This window comes from Cibotium barometz, chromosome 4 (genome assembly GCF_041138505.1).
Source record: "Cibotium barometz isolate CiBa-2024 chromosome 4, ASM4113850v1, whole genome shotgun sequence".
NCBI classification, from domain to species: domain Eukaryota; kingdom Viridiplantae; phylum Streptophyta; class Polypodiopsida; order Cyatheales; family Cibotiaceae; genus Cibotium; species Cibotium barometz.
The window spans coordinates 61,638,288-61,657,874 of record NC_141049.1 but is presented as its reverse complement, the minus strand read 5'-3'; the positions used below and the strand labels follow the sequence as shown (position 1 = coordinate 61,657,874).

Below are 19,587 nucleotides of genomic sequence, written 5' to 3'. Positions count from 1 at the left end.
TCAAATAAGGATGAAAGAAGGGGATGAGTTCAAAACAGCTTCTAGGACGAAAAGAGAGTTGTTCTAATTCATGGTTATGCCATTTGGTCTTTGCAATGTACCCGCTACTTTCCAAGCCTTGATAAGATGTTGCAGCCCTTTCTCTACAAGTTTGTGCTGGTATTCTTTGAGGATATCCTCATCTATATAAAGACGGAGGATGAGCACCTTATGCATGTGATGAAGGTACTTGATGTGTTGAGGAGCAATCAATTGTTTACAAAGGAGAGTAAATGCACATTCATGGCGAGTGAAGTTGAGTATCTTGGTCATATTATAAGCAAGAATGGAATAAGGGTTGATCCCAAGAACGTGGAGTGTGTGAAGAAGTGACCAAAACCCAAAAATACCACTCAACTTAGAGGATTTTTGGATTTCTCCTCTTTCTATAGGAGGTTTATTGAGAACTATGCCCAAGTGGTGACACCACTCACCAATAGGCTAAAGAAAGAGTCTTTCTTTTGGGATGCCATTGCCAACAAAAGCTTTGAAGAGCTGACTACTCACTTCCACTTCTATCTTGATGTGTTCGGATTTCTCAAAGCCATTCACTATTCGTGTGGATACATGTGGAAGGGGAATTGATTCATGTGGAAGGGGAATTGATTCTGTTCTTTATCAAGATCATGGTGTCATTGCATTTGAAAGCCAAAGTTTGATGAGAAGGAAATGGTTGTGCATTTATATGAACAAGAAATGATTGCCATATTTTGCATGCAATGAAGAAGTGGCATCATTATCTCTATGGTAGTCAATTCTATGTGAGGAGTGATCATAAAGTATTGAAGTGTTTTATGTCTCAAGCCACTCTCACACCCAAGCAAAGAAAGTACAAGGGTATGGTTTCGAGATCACATACACAGGGGAAAGAAAATGTGCTAAGTGGATGCACTCTCAAGAATGTGGGCATGCTCAATTTCAACCATTAGTGACGTGCATAATGATTATATTGTAGACATACAAGAGAAGTACTTATTGGATGAGGAGATGTCTCACGGCAAGGTACCTATGATGAGTTGCCACATTTTTTACTTCAAAATGATCTCATATACTACAAGGACAAGGTCTACTTGGTGCCTCACTCATCATACAAGCAAAAAGGTTTTGGAAGAAATGCATGCAACCCCTATGGCGGGCCACTTGGGAATCTTCAAAACCTATGACAAGATTAGAAAGAGCTTCTTTTGGAAGAGGACATACATGTATTTGTGTCAAAGTGTATGACTTTTGCCAGCTTAACAAAAGATCCTACTCATAAGACGAATGGTTTATTACAACCTTTGCCAATCTCCAAAGGCAAATGGACTCGCATTTCTATAGATTTTGTCACACGACATTACCTTCTTCAAAGCGAGGTTGGGACAGCTTGTATGTAGTGGTGGATCATATAACAAAGGTTACTCATTTTATCCCTACCAAGATCAAGTATACAACATCTTTGGTTGTGTGGAGCATGTATTCAAGTTGCTTGGTATGCCTATGGAGATTGTGAGTGACCAAGATGTCAAATTCATGAGCTTATTTTGGAGCACATTGTTGCTATTATAGGCACTAAGTTGATGCCTAGCCCCGCTTATCATCCGGAGACCGATGATCAAACGAAAACAATGAATAAGTGGGTGGAGACCTATTTGAGGAATTTTTGCTATGAGACACGAAGTGCATGGGATGAGTGGTTGCCTCTTGCTGATTTTGCATACAATAGCACCCATCATGAGAGCATGGGCATGTCTCCTTTTGAAGCATTATATGGGTACAAAGTGAATGTGCCAATGGTGAATCAAAATGCAAAAGAAGAGGCCAAGAAAATGCAAGCTTTGCTTCAACAATGCAAGATGCACATGAAGCAAGCCCAAGAGAGTATGAAGTATTATGCGGATAAGCATAGACAGCACTTTGGAGTTCAAGGAGGGTAACTGCGTGTTTTTGAGATTGCCAAAATCAAGATATGGATCACTCAAAGGCAATACCAATACCAAATTAGCTCATAGTTATTTTGGACCCTACAAAGGATTGAGGAATGTTGGTAAAGCAACCTATCAATTGTTGCTACCTTCATCGACAAGGATTCATGATGTCTTCTATGTATCACACTTGAAAGCTTATGTGGGGCCGGAAGTGGTTGTTAATGAGGAATTGCTTCCCTAAGATGACGAAGGGTTAGTTGAATACCTATCGGAGAAGGTTTTGGGCAAAAGAGATACGATTCACTTCTTAATAGTAAGACACTTTGTTTGCTAGGACGAAAGGCTGGGTGGATTTGCAGAAGTGTGGTTCAATGTACTATAGTCAATTGTATTATTGTTTCCAACAATTAGTCCAGATTGGGTTTGCATCAACGGTTTTCACTCTAGTGAAACGCTCTCTAGTGCTTCCTAAAGATCTAAAACTGATTTCAAACACATCTACTTTGCTCAAGCTACAAAAATACGTTTTATTTTCTGCACAAATATAACTTCCCATGTGGGTGTGCTAGCTCACATGTCATGTCCTCACTCCGTTGTCACATCGAAATGCTTTTGCTAAGGGGATGACAGTAGAACCTCCTTTGCCTAGATGGAGCCAAGAAGGAGATAACCTTCACGAAGATTCTCTCACAAAAGGTGAAAGGAGAAAAAGCTAATGAGAGGGATAAGCGAACAGTCAAACTTATTCAAGCAAGCAACCATCTAGTATGTAAGCATCCACAACACAATACTAGCAAGCAAGAGAGTAGGGAAGAGGGAGAGTTCTCAAGTATTGCAAGGTCTACTCCCTAATGTCAAAATTGACTTATATAATACAAATGGCTAGTGTTCACACTTGACTAGCCATAACTTAAAAATGGTATAGGGCCACTAGTTCTAGCCTTAAGCAAGTATATACACGAAGTGTGTGACTTCCTTAAGACAAATATCTCGTCCGACAAAGAAAGGCGTACAAATCTAATTCTCAAGCATATCTACGATGCCATACATCAGATACATTCACCCTTCACATGATTCAGCCTTAATTTTGTCACGAGACAAGACGCTTTTTGCAGAATGTGTCAAGGGTGTGTGATTCGGTACAAGATTAATCACACACGCCCAATAATATTGAATGTGGCTTAAAGCTGCGCATCAAAGCAGTGTCAATACGTACAAAAGACCCCATGTCCATAGAAGACTTCTAACTTGGCCAGCATGTACTTAGTGAAAGACCAAGCCCCGAAGCTTATCCATTCAACACTTTGCAAGGGTCTAACTGCCCACTGCAATAGCTAGATGATACTGCTGATAGTTCTTGCCGTCCTCTCCATTCTTCTCCAGGCCTTAAAAGGATTGGTTTTTCAATGGCAGCTGACTTGATGCAAACCATCCGCTTGTAATCCTCATCACCAAGGTCACCTATAGTTTTGCACTTCCTCTCCCATGGATTCCAGACAACTGCACCCATGCTCAGTGATCATGTTCTCAGCTGATTTCTCATCACAAAGCAGAAAATATCAAATTTCTCCCTTGCACCCTCGTCGAACAAGAAAAATAATGAGCTTACCTGCATCGGGAAGCCCGCCATCTTTTCTCAATACAAATGTTCTTTTCTTCTCATGGTCAATAATGGCAATTTTGCTTGGTGTGCTCAGATAGACTCTATCCACCTGCAATCAGCATATCAAAACAACATAGCATGACCAAAAAATAGCATAACTAAAACCATAATCTGCTTTGACAAAAGCGATTCAGTTCTTGGTTTAAGGCTTAAGCCACTACCTCTGCATCAAATGTGATGGCATCACCTTGCTCAGTAAACCTCTGTTGCTTTTGTAGGTTGTCAAAATAATCTGAAGTTTCAAGACCTTCCACCCGAACTTCGCTGAAAAAGCAGTAACTGTGCCTAAGAAGCCATGATGATAGTATTCTTAAAGAGTACAAAGGTTTCTAGGGTCACTAATTTCAAAATTTTGTTTCTTCTTGAACTTGAGCTTTGAATTGAGAGTCCTTACATAATCCCCATACTAGCACTCATCACCAAGGGCAATACCTTATGTCTGAGACCAATAAATAGGTATGCAAAGCAAAAGTAAACGAGAAAGGCTTGCTGTCCATATTTCTAATCCTTGAAGTGAGCATGAGCATCCCAGATCCTAAGGCAATTCGAAGCCGAAACTCAAAACTGCCCATCAAAAATTCAACAAAAGCATCACAAATCACTGAGAAACTACTAGCCTTTACAATAAACAGAACACACAAATTAAAACCCTATTACTATAACCTATGTTTCCAATGGCATATATAGACTTTTCTTATTCACTTCCTCATCAAATTCTCACCCCGAATAGTAGTTTGCGTCATGCACACCAAATGCGCCAGGCAGCAATGCTGCTAATGAGTTTCTACCACTGAAAGGTGGATGTCAAGGGAGTCCACAGTGGCATGGGAGCCTAGGCTGATTTGGTGGCCATAATCCAGTGATGTGCTACTTAGCCTCTAGAGTTAAATCCTATCCCATCGCTTTAAGTGTGCTGGAAATTAAAGCTCCACATTCATTACATAATACTTGGAATGCATGGTCGTTTACCAGGAGAAGCCATTAAGAAACTAAGTTCCTAGAGGCATGGATACCCATGTTAGATGGGACCAGTTAAGACCATGATGGCAGGATGCAGACACAAGGCAAATATGCCAAATACACAGGCCAGCAGCTTTAAAACGCAATGTAGAGAGATATGGCGATATATTAGGCTGCAGTTGGTGGAGATGGGCAAGCCACTATCTAAAGGCAAGGAGAAATCCCCAGGTTGGGATGGGATTTTAGTTGAATTTTTTATAGCCTTATGGGACTCTTTGAATCAGGAGTTGATGACCACAAAGTACCTCCCGAGGAAAGGTGGAACAATTTTGGATATCTCAAGGTGGAGAGTTTACTAATGTCATAGAGCTTGTGTATCTCAAGTTTGGGTATCTAACGGTTGAGAGCTTACACCATAGAGCCTATGGCCAGTTATTCTTGGTATGGTCCCAAAACCAGCCATAACAATTTTGTGCCGAGTACTCCTATATTTAGAAACCATAGCAGTGCAAGACAATAATACAAATGGATTGTGTCCTGATTCAGACTGCAAAGAACATTGTTCTTCTGGTTAGCTCAAATGGGCACAAGCACCCAGGATGCCTGGACCATCCTGAAAGACCGGTACAAGGGTAGGATTTCTTGGGCACCTCTTAGCATCAAACTTGGGGATGTATCTGGCAATAAACTTTCAACACCACACTTGGGTGTAGCTAGAGACACAAATAGGAAAGCTTATTAAGATCTGCCTTACAACATTTCATACACTAATATGAGGTGAGGATTTGCCAGGGCACATATTGACATACCAATGTGGCCAGACCTTAAGATCTTCAGCACTGGGTTTGAGAAGCAAATCCACAAAAGCCTTGTTTCCACATATTGGCAGTGGTGGGGGGTTTGGGTCGATAATCCAAACTCTATTTCGAGTGAAACTATGCTGCTCCAAAGTCCCAAGATTGCCAAACTGAAATGAAATACCAACTTTTAAGTCTGTTTGTGGGCATCAATCGAACTCATGTAGGAGTATAAATTACCTGAGGAAACCCAAGAGGAATTCCACCTCTCACTCCTTTCAGAGACTTGGGATTTACCTGACCAAAGATCGAGTGTCAATTTAAGAAATAGAATCTACTGTAACAACAACCCGAGCATGTGATTTAAATCTCTTCTCTTCTTCATATCTTTGTTACCTTACTGCTTGAAAATAATAGTTCATCTCCACAATCATTCTTCCAGGATGTGACTTGAGCACCACATAAATCCACCTGCAAACATGCTCGAGTGTTCCACACATCAAACTAATTTTCTCTATTTTTGTTTTCCTTCAATAAAAAAGAAAATCTCACTCATTAAACTATCAGCAATCACCAACCCAAAAGACTGACATTTTGTGTTAACAGAATACCAACAGCACAGCTTGACACCTAAAAATACACATAAGCATGCCAGGTAAATCAAGATGACAAATCTTCACAGTACACCACACTAGGGACCAGAAGATGGGCTGACACCCCCCCCCCCCCCCCCTTTATGGTTAGATTACCAAAAAGGAGTCTGCTTCCAATACAACTTCGTGGGTGCCCAGGGTTCACCACTGGCTGCACCTGTTTCTTCCAATACAATATGAAAACAAGAAACATAACATAAACTGAATTTGCTGATAATTCTCAGCACAAGTGAGCATTCCCAGCATCAAGCACATGCAGGAGAACTATGGACAGCCCATAGCACTCCCACATCAGCCCGGGACAACTCAACATCATCGTCTTCTTCCTATCTAGCTCATAGAGCAAGTCGACCAGCCCTCAAAAGCTGTTTTCAGCAGTCAACCAGCCCTTAGTAGCCTCAGAAGAAATCGACCAGCAGCTGTACACAAGCCTGCAAGCCCCCAGTCAGAAGGAAAACTGTCCAGATGCCCACGACCAGCTCTTCTTGTCTGTTTTTATCCTCTGTCCAGCCTCTGTTCAAGCTGTAAATCAGCCGGCCAGCAGTGGACAACATGCAGAAGGAGTCGGCCAGCACCTCCCATGCACCTATTAGGTTTTTTTAGCGATAGAAGGCTGTAAACAGCCTGTAGAAGCAGTCGACCAACTCCCATGCACCCGGAAAAGCAGGCACCTCACATAAAATTGGAGTCTTACTCAAGATTAGAGCTCCTCCGCTGGTTTTAGCTCCCACGTGTGCTTTTTAGGTCCAGAAGGGGGCGCCTACTTAAAGGAGGCCCAAATAATGTCCAGTGCCCAACTTTTGGCCGCCACGTGTATTAAATAAGTCCTGCTCAATGGGTACTCACATAAGTTGTCCGGTCACTTATAAGTGAGTGTGAGCCTGCACGAATAATTATTAGCATGTGAACTCAGAGCTTAAATTGAGTTTTTGGGAATACTTACGACCTGCAAAACACATGTAGACCACCTGTCAGTCCCAAACACGTGTGCACTTACACGTCCATAGGGTGCCCGACTATGGGACACAGACCAGGCACTGACAGAGATACACATGGCAGTAATGGGTGTAGCCTGGACGACTGGAGCATGTTATGGAGAGGAGAGACATCATACTTCTAATAGAGACACATCAGAGCCCACAGAGAGGGCTACCTCGAGTAGAGGGATTCCAGTGGGAGTCAGCATACAGGAGGACCACACGCCAGGGTACCTCGAGAGGGTCGGGGGGAGTAGCAGTTCTATTCAGAGGGGAGCTACAGGAGAGACTGAGAGTGGTAGCACAGGATCCAGAGGCCAGATACATGTGTATCAGCTTACAGCTCTCACAGGATAGGGTTATATACATAGCCCTATGTTACTTTCCTCCATCAAGATCCTCCTATGTCATTACAGAGGACATGCCACAGGAGGAGGAGACAGGAGCCTCGCCATACACTTGTTTGTCAGAGGAGATTATGTATTATTCTATACTAGGGGAGGTATTTCTTACGGGTGACTTCAATGCCCACACAAAGAGCAGACAGTGTGAGGTGTATTACTATGATGACATGGAGATCCTCCACCCTGTGGATCCAGAGGAGATAGGGGCTAGTCGGGCATCAAAGGACACTGGACCAGACAGAGGACATTATGGGGACCACTTACTAGAGTTGGGAGCCAGGCATCGTCTCGTTATTTATAACGGGATGGTACAGTGGCCGGGATCAGGAGGGCTGACATGCTTCCCACATGGGGGTCATACACGGACCGGAGGCACGGTGGTAGACTACATTATGGGGTCTTTGGAGGCATCACAGCTTGTCACCTCATTCTCCATCCCACCTCGTCTTATTGGGGCAGATCATACATACTTGGCATTTTCACTAGCCGGATCACCAGTATCACCAGCCCCCCACATACCGACGCCACACACTACCATCTACTTCACACATGACATGGCAGACATATACACTGGCAGAGTAGAGGATGGACTCCTACTCATGGATCCCCTGGCACCTATGGATACCATTACAGCCCAGCTGGCATCACTCCTACATACGGCTGCATTACAGAGCTTCCCACATCGTGTCCACTCAGGAGAGCCTGCGAGATCTGGGACTATGCCCCAAAACAAGTGGTATGATGACGAGTGCAGAGCCCCATATTCACGGCTCCGCATACAGAGAGCCTTGGGAGCCATCACAGAGCACGAGTCGAGGAGAGAGATGAGGAGATTTACTCGCCACAAAAGGTGGGCCTTCGCAGAGATACAAGAGCTAGAGATCTTCCATTTCTTCATGAGTAGAGATAGTCCTATCTCATGGCGGCACTTCAGAGAGCCCCGGCACCGACACCCATTGCAGACCCACAGACATGGCACACATATGCAGAGGGCCTATACCACGCCCCACAGCAGCCACTTATACCTCAGCCACAAGAGCCTCGACCTACCACAACTAGCTTCTTTACCCACTCGATGGTAAAGGAAGCTATCCGCCGCCTACAGCATGGACGGGCCGCCGACCATATGGGCCTACAGGGTGAGCATCTCATATATGCAGTAGATTCTTTGGCTCCTTTTCTTGCACACCTGTTTAACAGGGCACTAGCAGAGGGTTTGTCTGCGGAGTGGACAATGCACACCATTGTGTCGATCCACAAAACAGGGGATATGCTCGATCCGAGCAACTACAGGACCGTTATGGTTGGCCACGTGTTGGCCAAACTCTATGGTGCAGTGTTGGAGCAAGAGCTTAGCTTATATGCTGAGCGAGCAAGTTTACGCTCATCAGGGCAGGCAAGCTTCAGGAGAGCTTTCTCTACCACTGACCATGTATTCACTTTGAGATGTATGATTGATCAAGCCAGAGTGAGGAAGAGAAAGCTCTATTGCTGCTTTGTGGATTTCCGCAAGGCATTTGACACAGTACCACGAGAGAGGCTCTTTCAGCGCCTGCAGTCTCTTGGCATACTAGCAGATATGACATGGGGCATCTATTGCATTATATGAGCAGGTTTTTGGGTAAGTCAGATACCCAGGAGGTATGTCCGAGACTATTGCTAGCACCATTGGTGTGAAGCAAGGATGCCCACTTTCCCCCACGCTATTTGGGTTATACATTGATGAGGTGGCTGACTTCATTACACGGGGAGACGGAGATGGAGTTGATCTGGCAGATAGCTCAGTGCATATTATGATTTATGCTGATGATATTGTATTAGTGTCTGAGTCTCCAGGAGGTCTACAGCAGCATCTACATGCACTCCATGATTTCTGCACACAGAGGGGTCTTATTGTGTGAACCTTGGGAAAACCAAGGTTATAGTCTTTCATACATCGAGACAGGGCACGAGTCAGCTAACATTCACTCTCGCAGGACGCTAGGTGGAGGTGGTGACATCATACGTGTACCTAGGGATTACCTTCTCTACAACAGCCACGCGCTTCACCATGGGTTCAGTAGCCAGAGTTAGATTGACACGGGGATATGCAGCATTGGCTATGCTAGAGAGACAGTGCCACCAGGCGCATTTTCAGGAGCCCCGAACGAAGGGGTGGCTATTTGACACATTAGTCACACCGGCATTGATGTATGGAGCAGCGGTATGGGCGCCAGGCCTTGCTACCCATTGGTGGACACAGATACGCAGCAAACAGTCAGTACCTCATGACATTATCCGAGCAGAGTTTGTTGTGCCTCCTATGATGGTAGAGGCCATATTCCAGACTATATGCCTGCTAGACAGATTTAGAGAGATGCCACAGGACAGATTGTCATACAGAGCTTTTGAGGCATCTAACAGCTGGTCGAGGCAGAAGACAGAGGATCATGGTATGCACAGGTCACACATTGGTTCTCACAGCATGGCCTAGACATGGATCATCTACCACCATTCCAGTATGACAGGGATTAGTGAGAGGAACAGAGTATTGAGACAGGACCTATGGCAGCTCTATACACGAGAGACATGGATATCGCCTACACATCCTCTTCCACCGAAGATGCTGTACTACAGAGATCACTTCATGAGTATCACTGATGATGGATTTATAGAGAGGCATGGAGGGCTTTTTACCACACGGGTCCCGAGTAGCTATTGGTCAGCTTAGAGTCTCATCACATCGATTGGAGATCGAGACTGGCAGAGCAGCACGGATCCCCCGAGAGGAGAGGGTATGCAGATTGTGCAGAGAGGAGGTGGAGAGTGAGGAGCATTATGTATGCAGATACAAGGCATATACAGCCATGAGAGAGAGAGATCCCATTTTATTCAAAGAGCCACATTCCCTACACCAGCTCTTTGAGGCAACAGACCAGCGCATACTGGGGAGATTCATTCTAGACATACAGCGTCATAGAGAGACATCATTACAGGCTCTGACAGCTCCAGAGGGGGGACAACAAACACAGATTACTACATTTTTTCAAAGATCCACCCCACTCCCAGCCCCTACACAACAGGGAATTACTCTCCAGAGAGCAGAGACACTCAAAGCCCGCAAGAGACAAAGGACACCTGGCTTTCGGACACCGCGCCTATACCAAAGAGCGATGACAGAGATCAGAGCTCAGTTTCACAGAGAGGGTGCGGAGCGACTGGCTCGCTTCAGAGCAAACCCAGGCATGTTCTTCAGGGAGCTGTGGACACCCTCTTCATTGATGTATACCATTTTATACCCCCAGTATGGTACACGATGGAGCTAGCTAGTTTGCATATCATGATTGCATACCCCATGCATATAGCTTTGCATTCTCCTAGTAGTAGAGCTCCATCCCCTCCCCCACTCATTGTACTTATTGCACACCCAGATTCAGCTTTTTAGTTCAGTACTTTTTCATTTTGTTGGGATGACAGAGGATACCCCACACAGGTACACTGATTTGTCTCATAGGCCGAGTTCGGTCTTTTGGAAGACGTTGATAAAATCTCTCTCTCTCTCTCTCTCTCTCTCTCTCTCTCTCTCTCATTGCTCAAGGCTCAAGCCATCTTCAACCATCATACCAAGAGTCCCGTACAAACACTGGCCAAGAGTGTAGGTTACGGGCAGATGACGCCTCTTGGTGGGAGCGTGTGAAGACCACGAATGCTATGGTGAGACCCATAGTCTACCTATTGAGGATTGTAGACGCTATGCAACCATGCATAGGCAAGGTCTACGAGGCCATGGATCACATGATAGAGAAGTTGAAAGACTTCGTGCCTGCCGAAGAAAGATACGAGGAGATCCATGCCTTGTGTCTAGGAAGGTGGAATTCCTATTACTCTCCATTGCATGCAGCAGCTTATGTGGTGGACCCAGAATTCCAAGGCAACAAGCAGGAGAGCGACCGAGAGGTGAGCGCTGGATGGAGGATCATCTTGGACCGTCTTGTGCCTGATGCAGTGGTTCGGAGCAAGATCAGGGACCAGCTTTCCATGTACAGGTCATTTCATGGCTCCTATGGCTGTCATGATGCACAGATCAACCGCTCCAAAGTTGGTGCTGCTCTATGGTGGGAGGACTTTGGTTCGGATGGACCGGAGCTACAACAGCTTGCCATCCGCATACTTAGCCAGGCCGTCAGCTCCTCTTGCTTGGAGCAACTTTGGAGTACCTACAGCCACATTGCCTCTAGGAAGAGGAACCAACTCGGGGTAGAGCGTGCCAATGACCTTGTCTTCGTTAGCGCGAACTTGCGAATGCTTTGCAAGAGCATGACCAAGAAGGCAGATCCCTTCACCGAGTGGGAGATGAGTCAACAAGAGGATGAGATGCAAGAGCAGCATGCCAGTGAGGATGAGAGTGAGGATGAGCTTGATGCTCCTTTGGCACAAGCTACCCATGACCATGAGGCGAGCACTTCACGTGGATGATCATTCATGGATCATAATTCATGGGCCTTACTACTTAGCTCTAGCCTCTAGCCTCTAGGCTTTAGCACTTTTTGTCATTGACTCATTTGAGTCCGTCCATGTATTCTGCCTCCTTATGGCTTAGTCCTGACTCATTTTGTATCTACTTAATTATTAATACAATCAACTGTCAATGCCTTCACTCTTTGATTGGCGTATTTTGTTAATATGACTCAAAAGCTTACCATTTTAGTGTAAATTTGTGCTCATTTTGATGTACTTCCAAAGCAGAATAAGTGTAGAGTAGAAAAACTTAAAAAAAAAGTATTTTTTGAGTGTCGTTCCCTCCCCCATCCCCGTTCCCTACTTATGGTCATCCTCCGTCCCATCCCCGTGCCCGTCCCCCGTTACCGTCCCTCGTCCCTTGTCACTATGGAGGAAACGGATTCGCCTTCATCCTGTGTTAGCTTATTCCCATTCCTTTCATACATCCTTCTCAAAGTGAGGAGGAAGGAACTGATCATAAAATTGCTCTTTGAAAGCACTCCATGTACGGGCAACTATCCTATCCAAAAGCTTTGGCGATGGCAACGGTGCCCAGATCTAGGGCTGTTTCCCGTGTAACACCTTCCACTCTGGATGGAACTTTAGGAGCAGGAACATACCTAGAAGGTGGAGACACCACCGACAATGCATGAAAATCTTCTGCATCTCTCAAATGGGCTGAAAACCCCTCATCATCCCCACGAGTTGCATGTCGATGTACATCATCTCCTCAGGCTACATGCCCCCTCATATCTGTTGCATGGGTTGCAAGCCCCCTCAAAACACTTGCTCGGGCTGCATGCCCACTTACATCACTTGCTCGGGCTACATGTCCTCTTACATCATTGGTGCGGTTTGCATGCCCTCTCACGTCACTAGTGTGGGCTGCATGCCTTCTCACAACATCATCGGAGTTCCCTTCACGCGATAGACTGTGAGGGTGCAGGCCTGACTCACCTCCCAACCTTGACAGCCGTGGGCAAGCCCACAAGTCTTGGCTGTCTCCACCGAGCCACGAGCTGAGCTAACTAGATGAACGTACCAACCAATCTCTACCTCGTGACATCCCATACTGCCACGAAGCTACCCTCGCGGGCCTCGAGACTACTGCTAGCCTCGGCTGCGTAAAGCAGGTGCACGTCTACACTAGATCCAAGCTCTTGACCATAGAGCTCTCACAAAGACACGCGAGACTCTATGAACTAATGACTAATCTTGGCCACCCTTTTATAGGCTCTTGGCCGGTCATCGGGCGTTCACACTTGGGTGCCCGCCCGTTAGTCTATCCCTAACTCAGCTCGCCAATCAGCCTGCCTAGCTCCAAGCTTCCCCAGACCTCGAAGCTAGTCTTGTATGCGTGTAGCACACGGTAGATACACACTGTACACTTAACATACTGCCCTTCCTCTAAGAGCTCACTCCTGAGCTCACTAAAAAGCCAAGGTAATCTCTCTGAAGAGTAGTCAATGTCTCCCATGTAGCGTCCTCCTCAACACGATCCTTCCACTGGATCTTGTATTCCGTGATAAGCGTATTACGCAATCGTCTTTCACGAAATCCAAGAATCTTTTCAGGTTCGTGTGGAACAAATGTCATGTCCTCGACATCTATGATTTCTTGAGGAGTAACTAACTGGTCTATTCCACCCACTACTTCCTTAAGTCTCCTGACATGAAATACAGGATGAACTTTCACATGAGAAGGCAAATCCAATTCATATGCGATTGAACCAATCCGTCATGTAATACGAAATGGTCCACAATATCTAGGAGATAATTTCGGAGATCGACCTGTCCGTAATCAGAATCTTTCGGAACTCGCAAATACACCATCGTTCCGTCAGAGAACTCTCTGGGTGAATGATGTCTATTAAAATAAAATCTGTCTCGGTCTTGAGCACTTCTAATAGATTCCTTCGCAACTTGTAACATTTCTTGCATATCTTGCAAAAAATTACGTACTGCATCATGCTGAAGTCCTGAGAATCCCACTGTAACAGGTGATCTAGGTTGAAAACCATACATAAGCATGAAAGGACTAAAACCTGTACTCGTATGCTTAGTACTGTTATATGCAAATTCTAACATAGGAAGATAATCCTCCCATGTACTTTGCCTTTTGGATACATATGCTCGAAGCATATCCTCCAAAATCTGATTCACTCTTTCAGTCTGGCCATCAGATTGAGGATGATATGAGGAACTCAAATCCAAAGTTGTTTTCAACTTCTCAAAAACAAGTTTTCAAAAATCACTCGTTAACTTGTCCCTATCACTGACTATGTCCTGTGTGGTAACCTGTACAGTCTAAACAATTGCTTGATAAACTGCCTTGTTAATTGCGTAGCTGTAATGGTTTTCCGGGTCGGCAAAAATCTAGCCATTTTTGTCAAGCGATCTACCACAACCCAAATAGAATCGTGGCCTTGATGTGTTCTTGGCAATCCGGTAATAAAATCCATGGAAATACTTTCCCATTTATTACCCGGGATTTGCAAAGGATGCAACAACCCAGCCTGTCTAAAGCGTTCAGCTTTATTTGCTTGACAAACTTGACACTTGAGAACATACTCTTTCATCTTTGGCCAATAAAAAGTGTGTTTCACTAACGATAATGTCATGTGTACCCCAGGGTGTCCAGCAAAAGGGACGTTATGACACTCCTTAAGAATCTTGGACCTAATGTTCGGGATCTGTGGTACACAAATTTTGTCATTACGGAATTGTAAACCATTCCAAATCATCCATTGACCTCCTGCAGCCTGAATGTTAGGCTGCTCAGTCATTGAGTCTTGGTCAATCAATGAGCTCCCGTTCTGGATCTTCTGCCAAAATGGACCAAAATAACTATCAGTCCTGCAAAGCCCTCTCAATGACTGAAATAAGTCAGTAGAAATCTCGGTGAACGACAAAGTATTCACCTCTCTAATTCGACTAAGCGCATCGGCGACACTATTCATGGATTCTTTTTTATAACGAATCTCAAAATCAAAATCTTGCATTACTTCAGCCCATCGAGCTTTCCTGCCTCTCAAATCATCTGCATCACACACATACTTGATTGACTAATGATCAGTCAAGATCATAAACTTAGAGCCATATAAATAATGTCTCCAAACCTTGAGAGCGTGAATCACAGCATAAAGCTCCTTCTCAAGGGTTGGCCATCAAAATTGAGTGTCGTCTAGCTTTTTACTTTCAAAAGCAACAGGTCTACCATCTTGAAATAGAGCAGCCCCGATGGCATAGTCACTGGCATCAGCTTCAAGAAGATATGGCCGACTAGGATCAGATAATGCTAAGATAGGTGCTTCCTTGACTTTATCTTTCAAAAGTCTAAAGGCCATATCCAGATCGTTATTCCAAGTGATAGGCTGATTTGACTTACGTCCATGACCTTTCAACAAGTCGGTCATCGGTAGTGTGAGCTGAGAGTACTCCCGCACAGATTTCAGAAGAAAAACAACAAAACTGAGAAAAGAACGAAGTTGTTTCACTGTTCGCGGTATAGGCCAGGCCAGAACCTTCTAAACTCGGTCATAGTCAATGCTCAATCCAGCTCTAGTGATCTTGTGTTCCAAGTAAATGATGTTTGTCATGAAAAACTCATATTTACTTAATTTAGCATATAGTCGATTCTGTCTGAAAATAGTTAAGACAATCGTGAGGTGTCTAACGTGATCCTCAAGAGTACGACTATATATCAAAATATCATCCAGGAACACAACCACAAATTTTCCCAAATGTTCACGAAAAAGTTCGTTCATCATTTGCTGGAAAGTGGCTGGAGCATTGGTTAACCCAAAAGGTAATACGAGAAACTCGTAATGGCCATACCTAGTCCGAAAGGCAGTTCTTTCGACATGCCTTTCATGAATACGTATCTTGTAATAGCCAGTACGTAAATCTATCTTAGTGAAATATTTCACTCCGGCTAACCGATCAATCAAGTCATCTGATCTAGGAAGAGGATAACGGTTCTTAATTGTCAACTTGTTCAATCTCTTGTAATCTATACACATTCTCCAGGTGTTATCCTTCTTTCTCCTAAGCAACACAGGTGCACCCCAAGGTGATTTACTTGGACGGATTTGACCCATCCTTAAATAATCGTGCACGTCTGCACTAGATCCAAGCTCCTGACCATAGAGCTCTCACGGAGACACGCGAGACTCTATGAACTAATGACTAACCTTGGCCACCCTTTTATAGGCTCTTGGCCGGTCATCGGGCGTCCACACTTGGGTGCCCGCCCATCCATACTTGGATGCCCGTCTGTTAGTCTATCCCTAACTCAGCCTGCCTAGCTCCAAGCTTCCCCAAACCTCGAAGCTAGTCTTGTATGCGTGTAGCACACGGTAGATACACACTGTGCACATGACAGATAGTACGGCTGGGATGTACTTTCCCATAACCTTGTCATATTTATACACCGTCATATTTTGCCTGTGGTGGGCAGGGACTCTCTTGTGGGTCGAGCTTGGAGAGGTGCAACATCATTGACAAATTAGCACAATCTCTAGTTGGGGGGAGGGGGGAGTGAAGGGGAGGGGAGGGGGGGGGGCGTTGGTTGGAAAGAAAATTTTTAAAGGGACTAGGGGAAGGCCATGGGCAGGCTTTTCTTGGGAGTCCTTTTTCTTCACGAAAGGCCGACCCCGGCCTTGCACCGCCGTCATGGGCGATGGGGAGTCGGTGGTGACAGGTGATGGAAGAGACGTCTGCAGTAAAGACCAACTCACAGCTTAGCTTCCATGACGCATGAGAAAATGAATTTGATCCATCCATGACAGCTATTTGCAAGTCGTTTCCAAGGTTGTTGATGTGTATAAATGTGACAGATTTATGTAAAAGGACACCTGATTGTATGGCTGGAATGTACTCTTCGACAACCCATGACCATGATAGACCATATGTTTAAAGGGCCTAGGGGAAGGCTATGGGCACGCCTTTCCTGGGAGAGTCCTTTTTCTTCACGAAAGGCCGACCCCCGGCCTTTCACGGCCGTCATGGTTGATGAGGAGTCCGTGGTGACAGGTGATAGAAGAGACACCTGCAGTTAAGACTGACTCACAGCTCAGCTTCCATGACACACGAGCAAATGAATTTGATCCATCCATGACATCTATTTGCGAGTCGTTTCCAAGGTCGCTGATGTGTATGAATGTGACAGATTTCTGTAAAAGGACTCCTGATTGTATGGCTGGAATGTACTCTTCGACAACCTATGACCTTGACAGACCGTTAGAAATGTTATGTTTAATGACTTCCATCTTTGTGTAAAAACTCCAAAAACTTCCACTGCTTTCCCATCAAGAAGATGATTGTAGATGCAGCCAACTGAACCTTTTGTTTGAAGTGTCATTCACCATCATCTACCAGATCTTCAATAAGCTAGTCTCCATGGATCCAAGACTTCAATCTGCACATCTACACTATTGTGCATTCCATAAAGGTCCATTCATATGGAGAATGACTAGCTTTGGACTGAAGTCTCTTAAATCTGTCAGATTCAAACAAGGTTTGCAAACAGCTGTCATGGATGGATCAAATTCATCTCCTGGTAGGTCATGGAAGCAGAGTTGTTAGTTAGTCTTTAATGCAGATGTCTCTTTTATCACCTCTCATCACCACCGACTCTCCATCGACCACGACGGCCGTGAAAAGCCACGGGTTGGCCTTTCATGGAGGAAAAGGGCTGGCAGCCTTACAGGAATGGCCTGCCCATAGCCTTTCGCTAATCCATTTAAGCTCTCCCACCTAGCCCACCAAAGGTAGAGATCCTGCTAATCAGTCAACAACGTTGCTACTCTCCAAGCTCGACCTACAAGGAGCATGGAGAGTCCAAAGCCTGCCCATAGGGCCAACTGTGACCGAGCTGCAGCTAGTGAACCCAAGAATCCCCCCCCCCCTCCCCCCCCCCTTAAGAGTTCAATCACTTACCAACTCTACATGCCGGGGACTAGCCCCTTTAAGCTTACAACTCACAAACTCCACTGGTAATCTCAAGCTTCAATACATGCTTGTGTGCACAAAGATCAAGGTTGAAGTTGGCCTTTTAACCCCAAGACCTAAGGTTGCTTTTTGATGAGCGTTATGCCCATTTATGGGCATTTTGGCCATAAAATACGGTCCCTTCTTTTAGTGACCCACACAAAAAAAAAAAGGTTGAAAAAAAGGGGCATTATTTTTACTAAACCCTCCTTTTGAAGGGTGACCCAGCCCATCAAAAATCATCCTTGCCTTGCAAGACCCACAAATAAAACCAGTACATCAAACTTAAAAACAAAACCCAAAATCCACAAACTTCAAACACTTTTAGTACATAAGAGTACTTTATAGCTAGGTCTACATAGTGCATAAACATCAAATTTGTTCCATCATGGTCAGTTGTGGGGGAGCACATCCTCCTTTTACAGAAATCTGCCAGATCCCTACACGCCAGTGACCTTGGAAAAGATTCACAAACAGCTGTCATGGATGGATGGATCATATCCATTTGCTGACACGTCAAGGAACGTGAGCTGTTAGTCAGTCTTTACCATGTAGAGACCCTGCTAATCAGTCGACGATGTCGATGTTGCTCCTCTAAAAGCTCCACCCACAGGGAGCACGGAGAGAGCCCAGAGCACACCAGTAGGTTGGTTGTGGCAAGTAGAGATTGAACCCGAGACCCCCTACTCACGAGTTCATTCCTTACCAAGGACTCGCCTACAGGCCACAGACCAGTCCCTTTAAGCTTACAAGTCACAAACTCCAGCAGTAATCTCAAGCTTCAATGCATACTTGTGTGCACAAAGATCAAGGTTCAAGTTGACCTTTCAACCCCAAACAAAAACTAGTTCATCAAACTTGAAAACAAGGGGGAAAGCATGTGGATGTTTTTTTATTGGGTCTGTTTGATTACAGTCACAAAGAGGGTATGATGTTTTGGGGTCTTTGTAATTGCAATCCACAAAGATGGTATGCATAGAGTTACTTACTGTAGCTGAAGCTCCGCGTGGCACTTCCAACACTAATTTTTCCATGCCTGGTGCTTACTTTACTGGGACCATTGGTATTGGGACCAGCCAAAAGCACCAAGAATCAATCAGCCGCAGCGTCCTTGAGAACCATCTCCTTTATCAAGCAAGCTCGCTTTGACCTGTAGATAACAAGAGAACTGTGTATCAACCTCGGATCAAGGTTTGAGAGATTGGATTAGATTGAAAACAGGTGAGCTGACAAGAGAATAGCAAACATCAAAACGATCTTGAGCTTGCTGAAAATGGAAATGCAAACCAACCCAATTTTGGCAGAGCCCAAGTTCTGATTATATCAGAGTGTAGGAGAATGGATAAATAAGCGTGCGGTGCAAGCAGCTGTAGCTGATTGTTGGGTGGCTACAAGAGAAGGAAGGTGGTGGGTTTTCCAAAAAGAAGGTGGTAGCCCAGGGGGATCTTGGGAGGAGGGGGCCTTTTAGGCACCCACCCGTGACAAATACAGCTCATGGGTGACACGGGAGAATCATAAAAAGAGGACCCTTTCTCTGTCATAAAGTCATCGAGTCATCCATAAAAGGGCTTTAATAAAAGCAAAAGCCAAAGCTGTTGAGCATCTCTTATGCTCCACCACCTTTTATCATGCATGATTAGTATAGCTTGCCATCACTCAATGTGTTTGTGAGTAGGTTGATTGAAAAAAAAAAAAAGTTTATTGGGCACTCACTTGCC

At 44.9% G+C, this 19,587-nt stretch overlaps 1 protein-coding gene across 2 annotated transcripts; it reads right to left on the bottom strand.

The window, feature by feature from the left end:
* Nucleotides 1-2,922: 2,922 nt before the first annotated feature.
* LOC147639469 (putative glucose-6-phosphate 1-epimerase) lies at nucleotides 2,923-19,306 on the bottom strand. 2 transcript variants are annotated; one of them, XM_086791763.1, is made up of 9 exons: nucleotides 19,161-19,306; nucleotides 18,859-19,019; nucleotides 5,763-5,837; nucleotides 5,607-5,663; nucleotides 5,379-5,536; nucleotides 4,042-4,173; nucleotides 3,771-3,873; nucleotides 3,556-3,658; nucleotides 2,923-3,446 (listed from the first exon to the last, which is right to left on the bottom strand). In XM_086791763.1, the coding sequence occupies exons 2-9, from the start codon at nucleotides 18,901-18,903 to the stop codon at nucleotides 3,235-3,237; spliced, it is 885 nt and encodes a 294-aa protein (XP_086647889.1). In that variant the 5' UTR covers nucleotides 18,904-19,019; nucleotides 19,161-19,306; the 3' UTR covers nucleotides 2,923-3,234. The 2 variants fall into 2 exon arrangements, with proteins under 2 accessions (XP_086647889.1, XP_086647898.1); XM_086791772.1 differs by lacking the exon at nucleotides 19,161-19,306 and having other exon boundaries at nucleotides 18,859-19,050.
* Nucleotides 19,307-19,587: the final 281 nt, after the last annotated feature.